Source organism: Lynx canadensis, chromosome A1 (genome assembly GCF_007474595.2).
Source record: "Lynx canadensis isolate LIC74 chromosome A1, mLynCan4.pri.v2, whole genome shotgun sequence".
NCBI lineage: Eukaryota > Metazoa > Chordata > Mammalia > Carnivora > Felidae > Lynx > Lynx canadensis.
This window is the reverse complement of record NC_044303.2, coordinates 13,982,647-14,003,285: the sequence shown is the minus strand read 5'-3', so window position 1 is coordinate 14,003,285 and position 20,639 is coordinate 13,982,647. Positions and strand designations below refer to the sequence as shown.

The window sequence follows — 20,639 nt, the reverse complement described above, 5'->3', positions numbered from 1 at the left end:
GATTTTACATAAATATACTGATGACACTATACATAACTACTTTTTTCCACTGGCTGTATGGAATGCTTCGAAATGAGAGGAAATACTGAACATAATGCTTATCCAAAAGGAAATTCCAATGAACTGGATAAAGAAAAGCATGCGTATATCAAATGTAAGAGCATTTAATTAAAACATGTAAACAGGCACCTGTATTTACTATCTAGATGTATGTATTTCAAATGCTAAAGGGAATGATGGAGTGATTAGAACCACATAATCATGAACAAGAAGCTTCATGAAAGAGAAGTTTGAATTAACTGGGAAGATATGAGGTAACACTAATAATCCCGTAGTTTGATAATGTCAGTAGTTACACCATTACAAGAAATGAAATTGCTTTGATCTATATACACATGCACAAATGAATGCACGTAAAAAACAGTGAAGGGTGAATAATGCTGTAGGAAGGGCACGTGGAACTCTAGGTACTATTTTTGCAACTTACTGTGAGTCTGAAATTATTTAAACAATGAAAGTAAAAGAGGACACAATTACTTATAATAGCTATTAAAAATAAAGTATGTTGAAGTATACATTGGACAAAAGTAAAACAACAACAAACCACCTAAAATCAAGAGAATGTGTAATAGTTGTAGGACTGTGGAATGCATACACATTATTGTTGCTATTTTTCAAAGTTGTGGTAATGTGTCTGAAGAATTTATAAAACGTAAACATAGAAAAATAGACACGGGGGAATACAAACATGCCAAAATAGCTAGAAAGAAAGGAAAGGGGTGGATATTGTGGCAAAGTATGGGAAGGGGTTCTACGTCAGGGAGGTGGTCTATCAGCGACCCAGGGAAATCTGTCTACCTCAGAATATGCTATATTCTTTCTCCTCTCCTACAGAAATTATAGCTCCCAAGGATTATTGTATGGGTGGACAAGGCTTACAGATTTCTTTTTGTCCTGTTTTTAGTAAAATTGTAAGAATTCAGACATGAGAAAAAGGGCTGTTGTTTCTCTTATATTTTACCATTTACATACAGCGGAGCTCAGAACTTCTGTTTATTCATCATTTTCTTCAGTTTACAATTTGAGTTGGATATGAGTTAATTAATATACAAGGATGAAAGTATTTATATCATGCACAAGAATTACATATATTATAGGTAGCTTGGAAAATAAATATTTTATGACATAAAACTGATAGACTCAATGTTCATTATACCTCCTAACTTTTCTAGGAGTTGAGTAAAAGAAATCAATAATAAAAGACCACATGGAAATAATCAAAAGTAATTTGAATTGTATGTTCTTTAAATCTTGGATTAAATTTTCATAGAGGGATGCCATAATAGTTGGGTAAATAACAGACTGAGCCTGTTGCATTTGTGCAGTAGGCATTCTCCCCAAGATACATTAAATGGAAATACTTTTTTTCCAAATGTCTATATTTTTACTATAAATCTTCTCCATATTTTCTAATAACTTTATTATGACTCAAGTTGACAGTAATCTTCATGCATCATCACATGTGCAATTTCCTGCTAAACTTTTATTTCTACTTAAGACATATTACAAACTTTATGGCGAGAAAGAGGGTATGCTCTGGGCAATTTCAAAAAACTTTAATGCCTAATTTGCCCCTTTAACTTTGAGAGGATGTTATGCCACAGATAGAAGTTGGGGCCAAGCACTGTCCAGAGAAAAAGGCAGGGATTTGTGAGATATTCAGGAATGAAACAGAGGCTTTATTTCTCCTAAACGCTGAGGCAGAACTTATAAAAGCAAACACCAGGAACTACTCAATACTAATCACAAGTTAGAAAGTTCTTATCGACTTCAATTCTATGCTATTAACATACAATAACATTTTATATTAAAAACTACCCTTGAGGAAACATTGTTTCATATACTGCCTGGAAATGGGTAACTCCCTACGTGACAAATTAAACCCAAATAAACCTATTGTGTGGTTACTTAATTTCTGATGTACTTAAAATGAGGCTGGAGTGTGCTCTAAGCACGTCATAGCTCTAAGCTGGAGTGTGGTCTAAAGCATAAAAGGCTTAGAGTGTGCTCTAAGTCTGGGCGGCTCACTTGGTTAAGCTTCTGACTTTGGCTCAGGTCATGATCTCATGCTTCATGAGTTTGGGTCCCATATTGGGCTCTGTGCTGACAGCTCAGAGCCCAGAGCTTCAGATTCTATGTCTCCCCTCTCTCTGGCCCTCCCCTGCTTGCACTCTTTCTCTCTCAAAAATACAAATAAATAAATAAAATTTTTAAAAAATATATCATACTACAATTTTTTTACTCATCATTGAGTTCAAACTCAGCTACATAACAGGCAAGTTTCACAGATAACACCAGACCACATTAAGAAATGGAAGGATGTTACCAATAAATCTTCAGTAACCAGCACAAGGCTAATATAAAAAAGCAGTCACTAAATAAATAATTGTGACACAATTTCATCAGAAAACTAGGATTTCCTATTTCTGAAGATGCTTTTAAAAAATCTAATCCAGGGGTGACTGGGTGGCTCAGTCTGTTAACCATCTGATTCTTGATTTCGGCTCAGGTCATGATGTCAATGGTTCGTGAGAGCCAGCCCCACGCTGGGCTCTGTGTTGACCGCACACAGAGCCGGCCTGGGATTCTGTCTCCCTCTCTCTGCTGCTCCCCCCCCTCAAAAAAAAACACTGAAAAAAATCTAGTTCATCCCAAGTTTTCTAACATTTATCATCTTACTATAGACACCCCAAATGTTTTCAATAGTGGGCACTCATGAATATGCACTACTAGCTTTCCATATTCATCTCATCTGTGTTTTTACCTCTATCTTTGGTTTATTATAGTTGGAAGAAAAGTATGTCTTTTTCCTTTGTACCATCTGAATAAACTGTATCAAATTAGAGAAAAAATGAAAATTTTAAAAGTTCAAATACCAAATCATCTGAAAAAGGAAGATTGTTCCTCAGTTGTGGTTCTTTTGTTAAGTGCTGTGTTTAGAAGTCCTGGGTCTGAGCCTTGATCACATCAGTGAAGTCACTAACTTCCTTTTTATTTAACTATATGAAATATTTAGAAAAAAAAAAGGCAAACAAAACCACAAAATAATTCATGTTAGTAACTTCATACACAGATTCTAAAGAAACTTGCAAGGCTGACTTCTATTTTATGGTACGTATACGTTTTGGGATTTCTAATGAGAATAAAAATGATTTACTAAGCATGCATTTTGCTTAATCAGTACTTCAAGTCAGAAAGTACTTGAATACTGAGAGACATTACTTTTTACATAAAAGTTTCTCAATTTATAAAACGTTTTCTATCGAAAGATAAGGCACAGAAAAATGCAATGACATCTGCTAAGCTTTACTTAGAAAAACTTAAAGAAATCCTACGGGATAACATCACTCAATTTTTCCTGGAGTACCTCTGATGGAGACTTCCTAAAAAAAAAAATCTGGAAATAATTAGAAACTATTATAGTACCTAAAAAAGTTTACTTGAAAACTAAATCTGCTATTCATCAAAGAACACAATACACTCAGAATAATGTAATAGAAAATTAAGGTACATATATAGAATGACATAGAGCACCTCAAACAAATGTAATTGTAAAGCATTAAAAAAAAAGTTGACAGAAGACAGTGTCAGACCTGTGATATCCTGAAGAACACTAGGAAACACTACATTTAACTGATTAAGCAGTGATTTTGTTAAAACAAAATATATTAATTATTTGACTTATTTTATTTCAGTTCATTTTCTTTCTAAACGACAAGAAACCAATTCTTTTTAAAAAGATACTACTAAGGCGCAACTTTAATACACATTGAAAGGGAAGAAGAACAAAGAGTTGATTCTTAAAATGTACTCTTGTGTCGTCAGGTATGCATGGGAAGGAAAGCTATGCAAAATATTGTAAGAAACATTTGGGTATTTGTGGAACAATAAATGCAATACAATGATAATGCTAATAGCTTCTTAAAAGTAAAAATATGTTCTCGACAGAGACCTAAAATTCCACTGGGGAGTAGACTGGATGGCATGTCCCTTGGAGTTTAAAAGGCTGTCCATATGAACTGAATTATCCTTGACAAGTACCTTCAGACACTTGTAATACGATCTCATGTAAATTTAGACCATATTTTGCACACAAACCAGTGGCAATAGTAAGTTTGTTCAGGAGCTCAGATAAGAAGAAAAGAAAAACTGATATCTTTAGTAATAGTTGTTAACATGAAATTTCCGAAATGAAAAGCATAAAAATTAAAGTAACTAATGTGTTGTCACAAATGAAAGAAAAACAAATATTGAGAGAAAGATTGCCTTTTCTTTTCCTTTTTCAATCCTTAGCTACCTAGTCTCTCCAAACAAAATTTTATCCTTCAGTAGTTTATCTAAATTTGGAAAAAGAAAAACACATTTTGAGCAAATCAATAAACAGAAAAATTCCATTTGCGTTGGAATTTTAATAACATCACTACCATCAAACTTATAATAAATCATAACAACATAGAGCCATAGATATTTCTAAAAAGCTGACCGTAAGATAAAACAAAAAGACAACTCAGAACTCTGTAGCTTTAAAGATTCCTCAGGACTGCCCTGGCACAAAGACAGCCCTACAAACTTTGCTAATTCTACAGGGATGAGCTCCATTGTCCAAGAGACGCATTAAGGCCTGTAAAAGAGAACCCAGCTTTGGAGAGTGCTAGGCCCAGCAAGCTCCAGAGCATCATTAACTGTAATCATTTTCCTTTATCAGAAGTCTGCTACTGCAATGGTTGTCCTGCTAATGGATGAAAACAGGACATAGATCATCTTGAATTTGAGTAGTAGAGAAAAATGACAGATTAAAAGAAATTTTAAACGCATGTCTATTTGTGTGAGTGTCCTTAAAACCAAGATTTTACACATCCATGGAAAAATTAATGATCTATAAAGATGGTTTCATAAGCTAATTTCACAGTATTATCATAAACTCATCCTACCTCAACTGTATTAACGTAAGATTATTACTCATTATTTCTTTAAAAATATTTTATGGAAAGCAGCATTTCAGTTTAACAAATAACAGAATGATGGGAACTATTTTTTACAAACATACATTTTGTAGTCGCTTAAATGAAGTATATTTAATCAATTAACCACTTGAAATATTTAAATACACTCTGAATTATTTAAAAAATTCAACTTAAAAATCAAACTGAGAGACGTTTATAATATTGCTTTGCTGAAACACTGAAAGAAAGTGCACTGCACAGAGTGCTTAAATTTCTCACTCTTCCTTTCAATCAATATCTGAGGCAAAGTTTCATCTCTAGGGCCCTTAATGGCAGGAATTCCTGGAGCCAGCAAATGAGTAATGTTAAACCTATGATTAGATGATGAGGCCATCAAAGACACTAGACCCTAATGCTACATTCTTCTTTATTTCTCTGAACTGCAGTAAAACCCAGAGCTAAAGAAGAAGGAATTTTAAGGTACTTTTTTTTCCCACAAAAGCTTTTTTTTTCTTCTTCTTTTTTTTTTAATACATGTGCATCATCAAGAACCTAAAAGGTCCGGATCTCTCCAAATGTCTCTTGAACTCAGGACTCTGGCAATAGGTAACAATTTTCAAATGCCCTGCAAATGAACTCCTGCCAGAGATGCTGTTTTCTTTATTCTTCATATTCTTCCTGGCTGAAAAGGGAGAAATGGACCTAATGGTTTCCCTATGAATATATTCTTCAAGAAAATAAACCTAAAGACTGGAAATCAATAGGTAAGTCTTGGTTGTTTTGTTTTTGCTAATATTTTAAAGGTGATCCTTTAAATATTGAAGCCATATTGTTGTTTATTTGGGAGTTAGCTGCAGCTTCAGACGGACCTCAAGGTCAGTAACTAGAAAGAGTTTAGATGTATTTTTCTTTCTATTGAGCAAACTAGGGATAAATGTAATAACTACTTATTACAAACACACATAAGCTGTTTTTCTTGTTCTCATAATACAAAATATTTAATACTTATATGAAAATCAGGATCACTCGGAGACTTGACTGAGCTGATAAGACAGACCACTGGGTCCCTAATTTTAGTTATTAGAAAAATGTAATATATGTATTTTAATTTCTTATAAATGCTAAGAAGAAAGAAAACCCCAAAACTATAAATTGTATTTTTGAATCTGATTATTAAAGATAAATAGCACAAGTAGATTTTTGGAATGTATCCTGAAATATACAAATTACCTTAAAAAAAAGGAAAGCCACAAGGTATTGTATCAAAGGCCATTCACTAATAAGCTGTATTTTATACTCCGCTATTGTATGAAAAGGCTTTGCTTTCATTATCTCTAACCTAATAGAAGAAATCATTTAACAATAAATGTCAAAACTATAAATTCTACTATACCATTTTTAAATGGAGACATGTAAAAAAGGGTATCAAAAGATCTATAACAAATTACACACACACACACACACACACACACACACACACACACACACACACACATATATATTTCCAGATAGGAGACAATAGAAGGATAGGGATGGTGGGAAGGAATAAGATAGCTAAAGTGTGTGGAAGAAGGGAGAGGGAGACTATATCAATATTCACACAGTACGATCATCTACATAAAAATATCTTAATATAAATTATTTTCGTCATCTATAAGAGATGGAAGTTTTAAATATACATAAACAAATACAAATATATGCATATGCATTCTATGACTAAAAATCCTCATGGAGTTTAATGCAATCCAGTGAATGAGATTTCCTACCTGAGAACAAAGCAGCATAACGAGTTCAACCACAGACGTGCTGGACTTCATACAAACGAGGCCTGCAACGAAGAAAGGTTGAAACAATAAATCTCCATGGTAGAAATCATCATTCCGAGTTAATTAATTATGTGATTTTAACTTATCAAAACTTTCTTTAAAATAGAACTCCTAAAATAAAACAAATGGAAACATTCACATAGTTTTTATGACAATTTTAAAACATTCAGATATTCAAGAAGTTATAAAAAAATACTAAAAAAATTGACTTCTTCATGCTTGGGTTATTTATTTGGTCAAGGCATTTCTCATATTTAAACAAGGTACAGGGTAGTTATTGAAACTGGTGAGCTTGTTAGAGCTACTTTTATTCCAAAGACATTTGCTATGTGACTGTCTCTAGAACAAAGAACAATAATCAGTGAAGATCCGCCTAAATTTTCTTCTAAAAACACAAAATTAAAATAATTTACAAATAGTAACACTCCCTCGGTTGTCAGTTGTTAAATGTTTTTAAAATATTTTAAAAAATGAACTTCACACACAAGTATCACATTAAGCTATGTTTATAAAATCTTCCACTGTTGTGTTTCCAAAGTCTCTGAACAGTCATCAGTAGAGAAAAGAATGAAAGGTTATATAATTTGTACATAGTAATGGCTACTATTCATTGATCACTTACTATGTGCTGGGCACTGTGTTAAGTGCCTTATATACATAGTCTCATTTAATTCTCATTTCTTTTTTTAATTTTTTTTTTTTTTTTTAGTTTTTTAAGTTTACTTATTGAGAGAAAGAGAGCGAGCACATGTGAGCATGAGTCAGGGGAGTGGCAGAGAGAGAATCCCAAACAGGCTCTTTGCCTTCAGCATGGAGCCTGCTGTGGGGCTTGATCCTAGGAACCTAAGATAGGACATGAGCCAAAATCAAGAGTTGGACGCTTAACTGACCAAGCCACCCAGGAGCCCTTTAATTCTCATTTTTTACTCTGTTACATACTATTACTATACTCATTCTACAGGCAGGAAAATATTCTTCCCACAAACAATTTAAACACTAATTATTCATTAAGACTTTTCCCAATCAAAAGGATGACTGCTGAATAACATATAATTAGAAAGCAGATCATGATTGGTAGTTTTTTAAAAGTGCCAGCAATAGAGGAAGATATAACTAAGAATTAATAACCATCTTGGGTTGAGAGTATGTAATCATGATGCTTCTTAATTAAAAAAAAAGGGTTTTAAAATATTTTTGGTTTTTAAAAAAATTAATAGGTTTGTTTCTTCTTTTCATATGAGCACAAAAGTAATCTGTAAAAGCATTGTATATAGTAGGAAATGCCATGGTCTTACATTAGTTGTTGCTAAATGGAAAGTTGAGGTGGAGCCAGCTTTTTTTTTCTTAAGGTGATTTCAATAAACAGTCTCAAATGCCTTCTAGGCTGTAGCATGTATATTTATTGTAGGTAGTGGATAAATACCCTTCTGTGCCCACTCTGCTAACAAGACTATCCTTATTGTACACATGACAGAAAAAGCTGTAAAAAGGCGCTAGTATTCCATCTTATCAGATCTTTGGGCAGACAGTTAACTAATGAAATAAGAGGCAGATGTGAAAAGCTCATTTAAGAGACAATTGCTGTAATTGATCAGCAATTCTCATGCTCAGGAGCTAGAGAGTCAAAAAGATTAATGGGACATTTATCACCTGTTGGCTACTCAACTATTTGAAACTCTGACAAAACTAAGTAAAAGGCCAAAGGACTATGCACAGCAAAACAATCATAATTATGATATGTACTCCATATCAGTTTAGATTTTAGACTGCAGGCTATATAAAAGATAACTATAAAAAGAATTATTCACCATATATTTATTTTGCATATAATAATTTTTTAAATATATAACAACTTAAAGTAAAAATTAGGAAAAATATGCAATTGCATTAATTTCTCAGACTCATTCTTTAAAGGAACTTCTAAAAGACTTCTATGTTACAAGAATGCTCACAATTTTTACAAATTCTGACATAAGGAAAAATAAAAAAATGTCCCATCAATGCCTTGTTCAAAGGACATAACAAATCAACAGCATAGCCACACTGCAATTTGCAATCAGGACAGCCATTGGGATTTCAACTCCATAAAGCCTCACAACTTTATTAATGTGTTTTGTCTAATTGGTTTTGAACAGAAGGAACTAATGGATTCTCTTTTAAAGGAAGAAAACATTCAGCTTTGACAATGAGAACACAAGCAGAGTCAATTCTGGAAAACTTATCAGCCTTCCAATTCTATACAATCACTTTGGTTGGAACTATTTCTAGTATTACTATAACAAATAGGCTAACTCCAATGTTTTTCATTACAGATACTAAAAATACAAGCAATGTCTGATGACACTCTATCCTTGCACACTTTCTAAATTAAAAAGTATCCATACCTGAAAGTTTAAGATGTAGGAATAAACATGGTTTTTTATAACTTTAATCATAAGCTCAAGAAAGCCATATTTATCTAGTGATGCTATAAAGAACTCAGGCTGTATAAGCATAAGGCAGATATTTTATAAGTGTATATTTCAAACAGGTTGATTTTATCCTTTTTGTACCTGGCAAGAAATTCATAATCAAATCGACTCATTTGGCATCTACTCATAGGAGCACAGTACAGTGTTAGCATTGAGGAATTAAGACATTATCTATACCTTCCCATATGCTCCAAGTTTTTAATTCACATCTAAGGTTATCTAACATTTACCAGGAGCTTTGTCATTTACAAATCATTTTTTATATATTTGCTATCTCATCTGATTCTCTTAACAACTCTTTGATTTAGTTATTATTACCTCATATGATAGATAAAATATGAAGATTCAGTGACTGGCCCAAGGAGTTTCCCTTAGTAAGTAGTGGAGCTGAAACCTGAATTCAAGTCACCTAACTTGAAAGCCCATTTAATGTCTTCTGCAGAGTTACGTAAATAATTAAACATGACTAGGATGGCAATATGTGGCTATGAGGAAGGTTATAATGGTTGATTCCAACTGGGATGATTTTGACAGCTTTCTTGGAGAAGACAGCATATGTTAGTCAGACGTGGGGGAAAAAGCATTATATTTAGCAAAAGCACAGAGGGGAAAGGGAACAAAAATAAATCTGAAAGACCTTTATTGCTTAGGGGAAGGATGAGTAGAGTATAGGAGGCATTTGAAAGTGGGACTGAGGCCTAGGGTAAAATTCAAACGTAAATAAAGATTTATTTATTTATTTTTTTAATGTTTTATTTATTTTTGAGACAGAGAGAGACAAAGCGTGAGCAGGGGAGGGGCAGCGAGAGAGTGAGACACAGAATCCGAAGCAGGCTCCAGGCTCCGAGCTGTCAGCACAGAGCCCGACGTGGGGCTCGAACTCACAGTGAGATCATGACCTAAGCCGAAGTCAGATGCTTAACTGACTGAGCCACCCAGGTGCCCCCAAACATAAGTAAAGATTTAAAGCACTAAAATTACAAATGTTTTTGAAAGAGAAAGAATGTAGAGCAAGATACAAAATTGGGGAAATGTTACGAAGGCTAAGGTATGTATTCCGATTCTCTGATCACTTTTCCCACCCTCTCAGGGAGGTAGCCCCCAAAAGAGCTGTACACATGCGCCTCTCCAACAAAAATCTAGTTAGAAGTATTGGCCAGTTGCTAGACTATTTTCACCAGCAAATATACATTCACCAGAATATTCTGACTAGAATTACTAATCCAATACTGTATACCATACAAGTTACCAGTATAAAATTAACACCTGGAGTGAAGAAAATAAATATGTATGTAAAGGAGATAGTCAACAGTGAAGAAAACTGTCTAGTAATAGCTTTTGAATATATTGTGAACTATACTGTTGAAAGATAAAGTCAGCTGAGTGTCTACATAGAAGCACTTGAGAAGATTAATTGGATGGACAAATTTGAGGTGGCCCAGATGCAGGAAGTAAGGAATGAAAAGATCTGAGTAGACCACCATCCAAAACATTGGCAGTTCTTTTGGGTTCCCACTTATTAGGGGTTAGAAGTCAGCTTTATTTTCAGAACTCCACTTCCCTACCATAAACAACAAAACATAACAAAACAAAACAAAGCAAAAAACCCCACCAAACCCCATTAAAATGTAAGATGAATGGAAAGTTAAAACTTTGACCTTTGGGAGAAAGCTATCTTTCTTTAACTCAAGGAATACTGAAAGGTCCAGTGATGCTGTTTTAATACAGAGCTGTCAGACTCTTCTGCGTCAATCTCTGAGTCTGATTTCATGTATCTGTAGAATTAGATCAAATTAAAAGAACCCTTAGCTTCAGAATAGTATGGAGAAATTCTCTCTCTGGCAGGATGTTCCTCACAGTGGGAGGTAAGGGGTGTGAAGCCTTACAGTGATAAGCAAGGAACCACACTCCCAGCAAGGAATCACACTCATAGGTGGGACTCATCTTTTAAGCGGTATCAGTGTTCCTTCAGCAAGGGTCCTTTACCAAGAGAGGAGACCTACAGGCATCTATGACTAAGGCAGTGCTCTGAGTATGCTCCCAATAAATACCAATTAATGAATAAATCTGGAAACCATCATTCACTGAGTAACTGCTATAGATGATAGAGGAAAAAAACATAAGATTTGGAGAAAAATATAAGAGTATTTTGGAAGGGACAAGAGCCCAATTCATTCAAAAAGCATTTATTGAGCTTAATGTCTAATGTGTCAAATACCATGACAAGTACTAAGTATAAAAAGAAGGAAAGTGGCACAGGTTTTATATACAAATAATCATGTATAGAATCCTAGGAGGTAGACAGAAAGTACAAAGTGTTAGAAGCACAGAAAGGTAGTGAGCAACTGTGCTGAGAATTTACAGGGTATGCACTATGTCATTTGGAAGATGTCATGCTTATCTAGGCAAAAAAAGGAAAGAAGGGAAAGTCATCTGAGACGACAGAAATATTAGAGGTATAAAGAAACAAGAACTAGATAGTAAAATGGGGTTGGAGTATTATGTTGCCTTGTGCAAAAGATGGAAGGCAGCAAGTGGAAATGAAGACAGAGAGAGAGAGAGAGAGAGAGATAGAGAGAGAGAGAGAGAGAGAGAGATTGAGGAAGCAGGACCATATATGGTACGTATTCCTAGTGTCAACAGGGAGCCCCTGAAGGATTCTAAGCAGAGGGAAGACAGAATACCATCTATTTTGGGAAGATTCCTTTCTGTAAGTGGTAGAGGCAGAAATCCACAACTGTAGAGTCCAGTCAAGACAACGTGAGCCTGAGCTGAAGGCAGTGACAAAGCAAATAGAGGCAGATGTGAAAGTCATTTTGGAATGAGACGAGACAGTATTTCAGACAATAGGGTAGGAGGTTAAACAGCAGGGTACAGGAGCAATGAAAGTGTGAGTGGTGAAGACTTTACCTGAGCTACAGATAACAAATGAAGCAGCAGATATGTGGAAAGAAAGTGCCGAGTTTCATCCTGGACAAAATTAGAAATATAGGCAAAAAATTAATGTTGAGTTTTAGGAGTGTATGTTTTTTAAGTATAGATGTTCTAACTCTAACAAACCAGATATAAAGAAGTCAGGCAGAGAGCATGGTGTTAAAGAAAACATAATTATGTAATTTTTAGAAGAGTTCCTACCAGTAGTTTTAAAGTCTAGTTTTCTATTTCTCCTCATAATAAAATATCCAAATTAATTTTCCATCTAACAGACATGACTATTCTGATAATTTGAGTTTTAAAAATCAAGTCTTGGGGCGCCTGGGTGGCTCAGTAGGTTAAGCGGCTGACTTCGGCTCAGGTCATGATTTCACGGTCCGTGAGTTCGAGCCCCGCGTCGGGCTCTGTGCTGACAGCTCGGAGCCTGGAGCCTGTTTCAGATTCTGTGTCTCCCTCTCTCTGACCCTCCCCCATTCATGCTCTCTCTCTGTCTCAAAAATAAACGTTAAAAAAAAAAATAAAAACAAAAATCAAGTCTTCCCAGGACTATTTAGTTTTTAAATAACTTTCTAATGATTTTAACTTTCTTAAATTCCAAAATTAGTAGAGATTGAGGGACACTGAAATGGTTGAAATAGTTTCATTTTAGTAACAAATGTGGAATAAAAACTACAGACCTTGAAAGGAATTGAATAGGCTCGCTATGCTTCACTTGTTTTAGCTTCAGTGGTCCACAGCTGCTAATTTCTTTGAAAGTCTCTGTTCCATGCAGTTTTCACAGTGTATTATAAAGCATTCTAAAATACAGTATACACTGTATATACCATATGTATATCTGTGTCTATCATTTATGTCTGTTGCAATGCTTACACATCTCTATCAGCATAATAGCAATGTCCTTTTTTGGCTTCCAAACCAAATGCTTTCTAAAGCATTCTAAAATATACTATACACTATATACACCATATGTATATCTGTGTCTATCATTTATGACCTCTGCAATGTTTACACATCTCTATCAGTATAATAACAATTTCCTTTTTTGGTTTACCAATCTTTTACTTTCTTATCTGCAATATGAAATTTGTTTTTCTATTTCATCACTGTGGTATGCCCCTGTATGTAAAAACTTACTTCCAGTTTTACCATGTAAGTCATCTGAACTTATTAAGGCCAAAACGTAAAAATTAGCAAAGGAGGTAATTTGTGTGACTTTCTCATTTAAAACCAAAACACCAAAACCAAATAAAAAACTTAATATTAAACATCCTTTGCAATAATGATGATGGCTTGAATATTAATTATTTCTACAACTAATATTAATATGTGTATATGTAATATTACTGCTTTCATGTTTCAAGATTTCATGTTATTTCAAAGATTTTAATTTAAAACTGCATTACAAATGGAAACAATTATAATATTACCTTCCAGAAACTAAAATAACATTAAGTTCATTTTCTAAGTAAAAGCTTTTTAAGTGTAATTAAACTATTACAGTTTACTTTTAGATTATACATTTCAACTGAAAAAAAAAAAAACCACCTCGAAATACTGTAGAGACAGTGAGAGTTCATTCATTCACTAATTTACTTCAGTTCACTAAAAACTAAGATGCCAGCAACTTATGGAAGTCTTAATGTCTTTAGAATAGGAACAAAACTGAATTCTCTATATATCAGGGGTCAGCAAACTTTTTCTATAGAGGCACAGGTAACATATTTTAGGCTTTGGTGGCAGCCATAAATTTTTGTTACAACTACTCAACTCTGCCGCAGAGCAAAAACAGCCACATAACACATAAAACAAATGGGCTTGGCTGTCTTCCAAAAAATCTATTTACTCATCACAAGGTGTGTGTGTACATGTGCATGTGTGTATGTCTGTGTGTAAAGAAGAGAGAGAACACATACATATGCTCATGCATACATCTATAGATTTTTTAAACTGCGGGGATAATTATTTTCGATTATATATCTATGATGCTTTATAATTTAAAATCCAAGCAGCTTTGAAAAGCAGCTTTCTTGTAAGATTGTTGCAAACTTAATTATCAGCATAATTTCACCTAAATAGTGTTGGCGCTATTCACAATCTTTATTCCACTTAGTGTGAACATCCTTATGTATCACTGCAGACACATTAATGTGCTTGATTAACGAGCTACCCCATACTCTCCTGAAGATGCTACAAAATAATACATATAGGTACCTATTACCTTTCTTTTTAAAAAAAAAATTATTAAGTTTATTTATTTATTTTGAGAGAAAGAGAGAGAGATCAGGGGAGGGGCCGAGAGACAGAGAGAGGAAGAGAGAGTCTCAAGCAAGCTTCACACTGTCAGCACGGAGCCAGAAGTGGGGTTCGAACCCACAGACCGTGATGTCATGACCTGAGCTAAAAATCAAGAGTTGGACACTTAACCAACTGAGCCACCCAGGTGCCCCTTACCTTTCTTAAATCCCAAGATATCTGCAGTACAAGACACATCTGGTCTAAGGTTTTGAATAAAGCATTTTAGGCATTTAGTAAAATTTTAAAAATGGGACAGCTTTGTATTTAGTTATTTATTTTTTATTTATTTTTTAATTTTTTATCTTTATTTTTTATTTTTGAGAGACAGAGTGCAAGCGGTGGAGGGGCAGAGAGGGAAAGGGAGACACAGAATATGAAGGAAGCTCCAGGCTCTGAGCTGTCAGCACAGAGCTCGACTTGGGACTCAAACTCAAGAACCGCAAGGCCATGACCTGGGCCGAAGTCGGATGCTCAACTGATTGAGCCACCCAGGTGCTCCGTAATGCTTCATTTTTTTAATGGATTTTTTAAACGTTTATTTATTGTTGAGAGAGAGAGAGAGAGAGACAGAGTATGAGTTGGGGAGGGGTACAGAGAAGGAGATACAGAACCTGAAGCAGGCTCCAGGCTCTGAGCTGTCAGCCCACAACCTGATGTGGGGCTCGAACTCATGAGCAGTGAGATCATGACCTGAACCGAGGTCAGACACTTAACCAACTAAGCCATCCATGTCCCCCTTTAGTTATTTATTTTTAAATGTTTATTTAATTTGAAAGAGAGAGAGAGAACAGGGAAGGGTCAGAGAGAGAGAGAGAGAGAGAGAGAGGGAGAGAGGGAGGGAGAGGGAGAGAGACAGAGAGAGAGAGAGAGAGAGAGAGAGAGAGAGAGAGAGAGAGAGAAATCCCAAGCAGCTTCCATGCTGTCAGCACAGAGCCTATATGGGGCTCAAATCCAGGGACTGTGAGATCATGACCTAAGCAAAAAGCAAGAGTCAGATGCTTAACCAACTGAGCCACTCAGGTGCCCCCAAATGTCACAGCTTTCTAAAAGTGAGAAACTGGGGGCTCCCGGGTGGCTCAGTCAGTTAAACATCAGACTCTTGCTTTCAGCTCAGGTCATGATCTCATGGTTCATGAGTTCAAGTCCCACATTGGCTGCATCAGTCAGATGAACCTCACTTATTTTCAAAAGTGCATAAACTTTATCCAATAATTATAGGCTTAAATTGCTTAAGTACTCTGAGGAAATAAATAAGACCTTCACAAAGTTCCTGATCTGTGCTCAAAGCAACAAATTTTCCATTTTGACCCAAGCTCATTTTCTTTACTGAATTCTGCATTTAGGGCATAATATTAAATAGAGATAAATAACTAATCCAGTTCTATTCATTCTTAGTAATAAAAGAAGAAGCTCTTGGGACCTGGAAGAACTTGGAAGTTCCTTATTTTTTTTTCAAGTTTATTTATTCTGAGAGAGAGAGAGAGAGAGAGAGAGAGAGAGAGAGAGAGAGAATGAGAATGGGGGAGGGGCAGAAGGAGAGGAAGAGAGAAAATATCAAGAAGGCTCTTCCCTGTCAGAGCAGAGCCTGATGTGGGGCTTGAACTCACAAACTGTGAGATCATGACCCGAGCCAAAGTCAGACTGAGCCACCCAGGCACCCTGAAAGTTCCTTAAATTTTTTACAACATTGAAGATACTCTCAAAAGTTACAGAAATTATTTATAAGCATGTGGTTCCATGCAAGCAATAATTTATTGGGAATATATACCATGCACTATATAAACAAAAAAAAGTATAGCTCATTGAATTAACAAGATTATTTTGTCTACATCAATCAAACTCACATATCCATAACTCAGAGTGATGTCTTAGAGTCAAATTATATAGTAATATACCAGAATACAATGCAATAATGATGCAGTAAAGAAATCAGCATGTGGATTGCTTAGCAATTAAAAAATAACACTTCAAGTATAAATATTTGACCTACTTATAAACTAAATGCAAATGTTGCTTTTATTTCTTCCAATCTTTCTTACAATAATAGAACTATTACAAATATCAATTATCTTTAGAAACAGTATAAACAAGGAAATCAACAAAATGGAATCAAATAAATAACCACAAAAATGTCTGTGAAAAAGTAAAGAGCTAGTAATTTCCAAGAGTTAAAGACTTTCAATGATTCAGTATTCCACACTTACTATATGCCAAGCAGAAATACGAAACAGATATGTTTCATGTATTTCAGAAGCCTACATTCTAACAGAAGTTGCATGCTGATAAATCTATTTAATGTGAAGAGACCAAGAGTTATCTCAGAACCATTATAGGATGTTGACTTGGTAAGCAAGATACATAATGTTGTTAAGATATTCCTATTGTGATTACAAAAATATGGTGGAAATAACAACAGGAAATATTTAATTTGAAGTAACGTGCAGTTATTAATTTCTTAGAAAAAATAACTAGAGATCACTCCAAGATCAGCAGTCACAAACAGTATTATTCAATTTGTGAAACAGAATCTGAGTAACTTCCTCGACTCTCATCAGTGTATCCACCCCTGAGATGTCTCTCTATACCAAAACAAGTATGTAAATAGAAAACACATTTAATACAAGAATATTTTCTGGCTTAAACGTCCCAAAGTAAAGCTTTTTAAAATTACCTGCCTAAACTTTTTAAGGAATTAGTTTCAAACTGAAAATAATATCCTCAGAGAAAACTGTCTTTGGCTGGATTTAGTGTAATTAGAACAACCCTATTGAGTATGGAAAGAAGAACATTTTAGGCATGGGTGAAAGCACGTAGATAATGCATTATAGGTCATAGTTCCATATGATGGAGAAAAAGGAGAAAATCATCCCCTAGCAGTTAAAACTGATCACAAGTCTAAATTGTAGCTTTCGTGGATTCTATTACACACATTAGACTTTATTTTATATACGAGCCAGTAAATTTTGTTAGCTGGATACCAAGCAAACATAGATTAAAAGCACTGATACTACATGGAGGGGCAGTGTATATACAAAAGAAAGCAGTGAAGACAAAGAAGTTACACAGGAAAATAGCTTCGAAGGAGACACAAAGGGATAAGCTTAATCTTCTAGGAAATGTTCGCATGGCTTATGAATAGCTGAAACAAAAAAATAACATGAAGTTGACCAAAATCTCACCATGCATGGCATAACTTACACCACCTTGGTTTCTATTACTGTATAGTAGAAACATTAAAGATGAAATCACTGTCTTACTGTCCTTGGAGATAATGGGACCAGAAACAGTAAATTTATAAATTTATAAACAGTAAATTTATAAATTTGGGCATAGTGAAATGCAATCCATTTAGTTGGAAGAATACTAGGACGGTATGAGGTGAAGTCTGGGAAAAAGTTACAGGAAACCCAAGATGCTCACTTGGTGAAATGAAGAGATTCCCGGGGAAAGAGTTACTGTGGAAAGGGCTTGTTTTTCTTGTGATCCAGAGCCTACGTAAATTGCAGTAACTTCAGTTAATTAAGGGGCGTCTGTAATGTGGAAAACTGTGTTTTGATATCTGAGAAGTACAGGCTGGAAGATGAGGGTCAAGGCTGATGTGCCCTGAGCCTGACCTCAGTATCAGAAACTAGAGACCTAGCACAACAAATCTGGACAGCGGAGGTTATGGACTAGGAAAAAGTGTGCTTTTTGTGTTCCCTTTGGTTGTACTGGTGTTTCAAACACCATGTACGTGGATGCTACTAATTATCTGAATGCTAGTAACAAACCAGTTAGTTCTTATACTTCTAAATATTTTAACATTGGGATTAAACCCATTTTATCAGCATTACAGAATCCTTTAATCCGAATCAAGCTTTTAATTAAGTCAAAGCAGCCCTGGACTAAAAATGTGAAGATCTGGTTTTAGTGGACAATCTAAATAGCTAGGTAAACTTCAGCTAAGACACTTGCCTTTCTTGATACTAAAATTCTTTGCTGGTAAACCGTATTTCAGTTATTTTGAAACTTTTAAAACTTACAATCTAAAGTAGTACATTTTACTTCATGATCCAGTATATATAACTGAAACAAATGTTTCACAAAACCACACTTCCACTCCCTGTGTTCTATGCTCTCATCAATGTTATGCTATGTCATGACATGCCATTACAAAAATACCATCAAGATGTGCTTTACTGATTACACCATACTATTAATGGGTCACAGTCTGCAGTCTGAATGTCACTAGAGTTGGGACTCTCTCCTGTGTTTATATGGCTGCAAGCTAAGAATGGCTCTTACATTATGAAATGGTTGGGGGGAAAAAGAGAAATAAAAATATTTTGTGACACTTAAGTTTATATAATCACAATTCACTGTTCACAAATAAAGTTTTATTGGAACATAGCCAAGTTCATTCCTTGACATATTATCTGTGGCAACATTCCTCAATACAATGACAAAACTCAGAAATTATGACAGGGACTGAATGGCTGAAAATCCTAAAGTACTTATTTTTGGCCTCTTATCAAAAAAAGTTGCTTGACTCCTGCAATAAAGGGCATTAATAGTTCTTTCTGGCTTGACTATCCGTGGTTCTAAGTCCTTCATGCCCTACTGGGCTAACCTGAGAACAAGGGGAAGTAGATGTATGACAGTGGAAAAGGAAATGATACGAAAAAGTGTGGATTCTTGGTCAGTTATTTAGGCATTAGATTTCTATTTCATTCCATACTTGAAAACAAAAATGAAAAGTGGGAAAACTGACAGGCAGTATTTGGTGACAGTATAAAGATTAAAATCATTTACAGAACCTGTTCCTGTGGGTTCACCGGGCTTTAACTTGTAGCCCTTAAGTGTTTCAGTTTTATGATGGGCCCAGTAAGGGTTGGGAATTGTTTTTGAAGGGATTAGTTTTGGCCACAACATGGCCAGTTATGTTGCACTGTATTCGTTAAGTACATGCCAAATTCATAAGGATAAAATAGGCATGTAGAGAAAGGGAAACCAGGGTTTCTTTCTACTTTAATATTCTTTATCTGAGTTGAAACGTCTTTCAATTGTGCTGTTTTAAACATTTCCTTGTTCACACTGGACCTTAATTTAAGCATTGCTTTTTTTTTCAATAAAATCTTTTTGTTCTTTCGGCCTTCAGGAATTCAATAGATTGTTTCTTAGTCATATTTTAATTTAGTCCCTCCCTGTTCAGAATTCTTCCAAGGATGACTAGGACCTAGCTGTTTGTTTATTTGTTTGTTACTGTAGAATATGTGTATTTGGCAAAGTCAATGCCATTGCCTTTCCACAAATTTCAACAGTAGTCATGAACAAATATGTGCTTTTCTGGCCCTGGTTTCTCCATCAGGTTTAAACCTGACCAAATGTCATCCATGGTGTATTTTTGTGTGTATTGTACTATTATTTTACTAACTTTTGTTTTAGGAATATAGTTGGGAATAGAGCAATATCAAGATAAATATCAGCTTTTTACAATACAAGTAAAACTTCAAGGGTGATACTGAAATATATTATTTCATGTGCACTATTAAAAATTGGTCACTGTCACCATCACTCATAAAATCCTCAGACAATGTTGTAATAAGGTAGTCCAGAAATTTTTGCTTTTTGCTTGTATGAAGTGAAATTATACCCTTCTCTTCTATTATTAAGACCAATTACTGAAATCTATTTGATGATAGAACACAATCTCATTTGTTCTATCATCCACTTGTCTATCCACAAGTATTTTTGGGGGTACTCCGGCAGGTCCTGGAGACCTTGTGGAGTCTGGTCTGGTAGGTGATAAAAACATTACCAAGTTTTACACATAGGTAGGTGACTTACTATAATTTTGATACATGCTCTGAAGAAAAAGTATACTGTGTTACCAAAGGTTATAACAAAGGAACCTGACTTAGTCTAGAGTATCAGGTAGTCTTCTTAGATGAAGTCTATGGCACAGGATCTAAAGGAGTTAGCCAGGCAAGTACAAGTACATGGAAGTGTTTCATGATCATTAAACAAGAATTCAATTCCGGAAAGACTTCAGAATCCTTCATATTCTTCAATGACTAGAAATACATTGATTTCATTAAATTCTGGAGCTGTAGTATGCAAACATATAAACA

At 34.8% G+C, this 20,639-nt stretch overlaps 1 protein-coding gene across 1 annotated transcript in view; it reads right to left on the bottom strand.

Annotated features, from left to right (window-relative positions):
• NBEA (neurobeachin) overlaps positions 1–20,639 on the bottom strand; it is a 694,460-nt gene that overhangs the window by 354,517 nt on the left and 319,304 nt on the right. Inside the window, 1 exon segment of the mRNA XM_030309029.1 lies at positions 6,770–6,831. Within this exon segment, the coding sequence (XP_030164889.1) occupies positions 6,770–6,831 (62 nt within the window).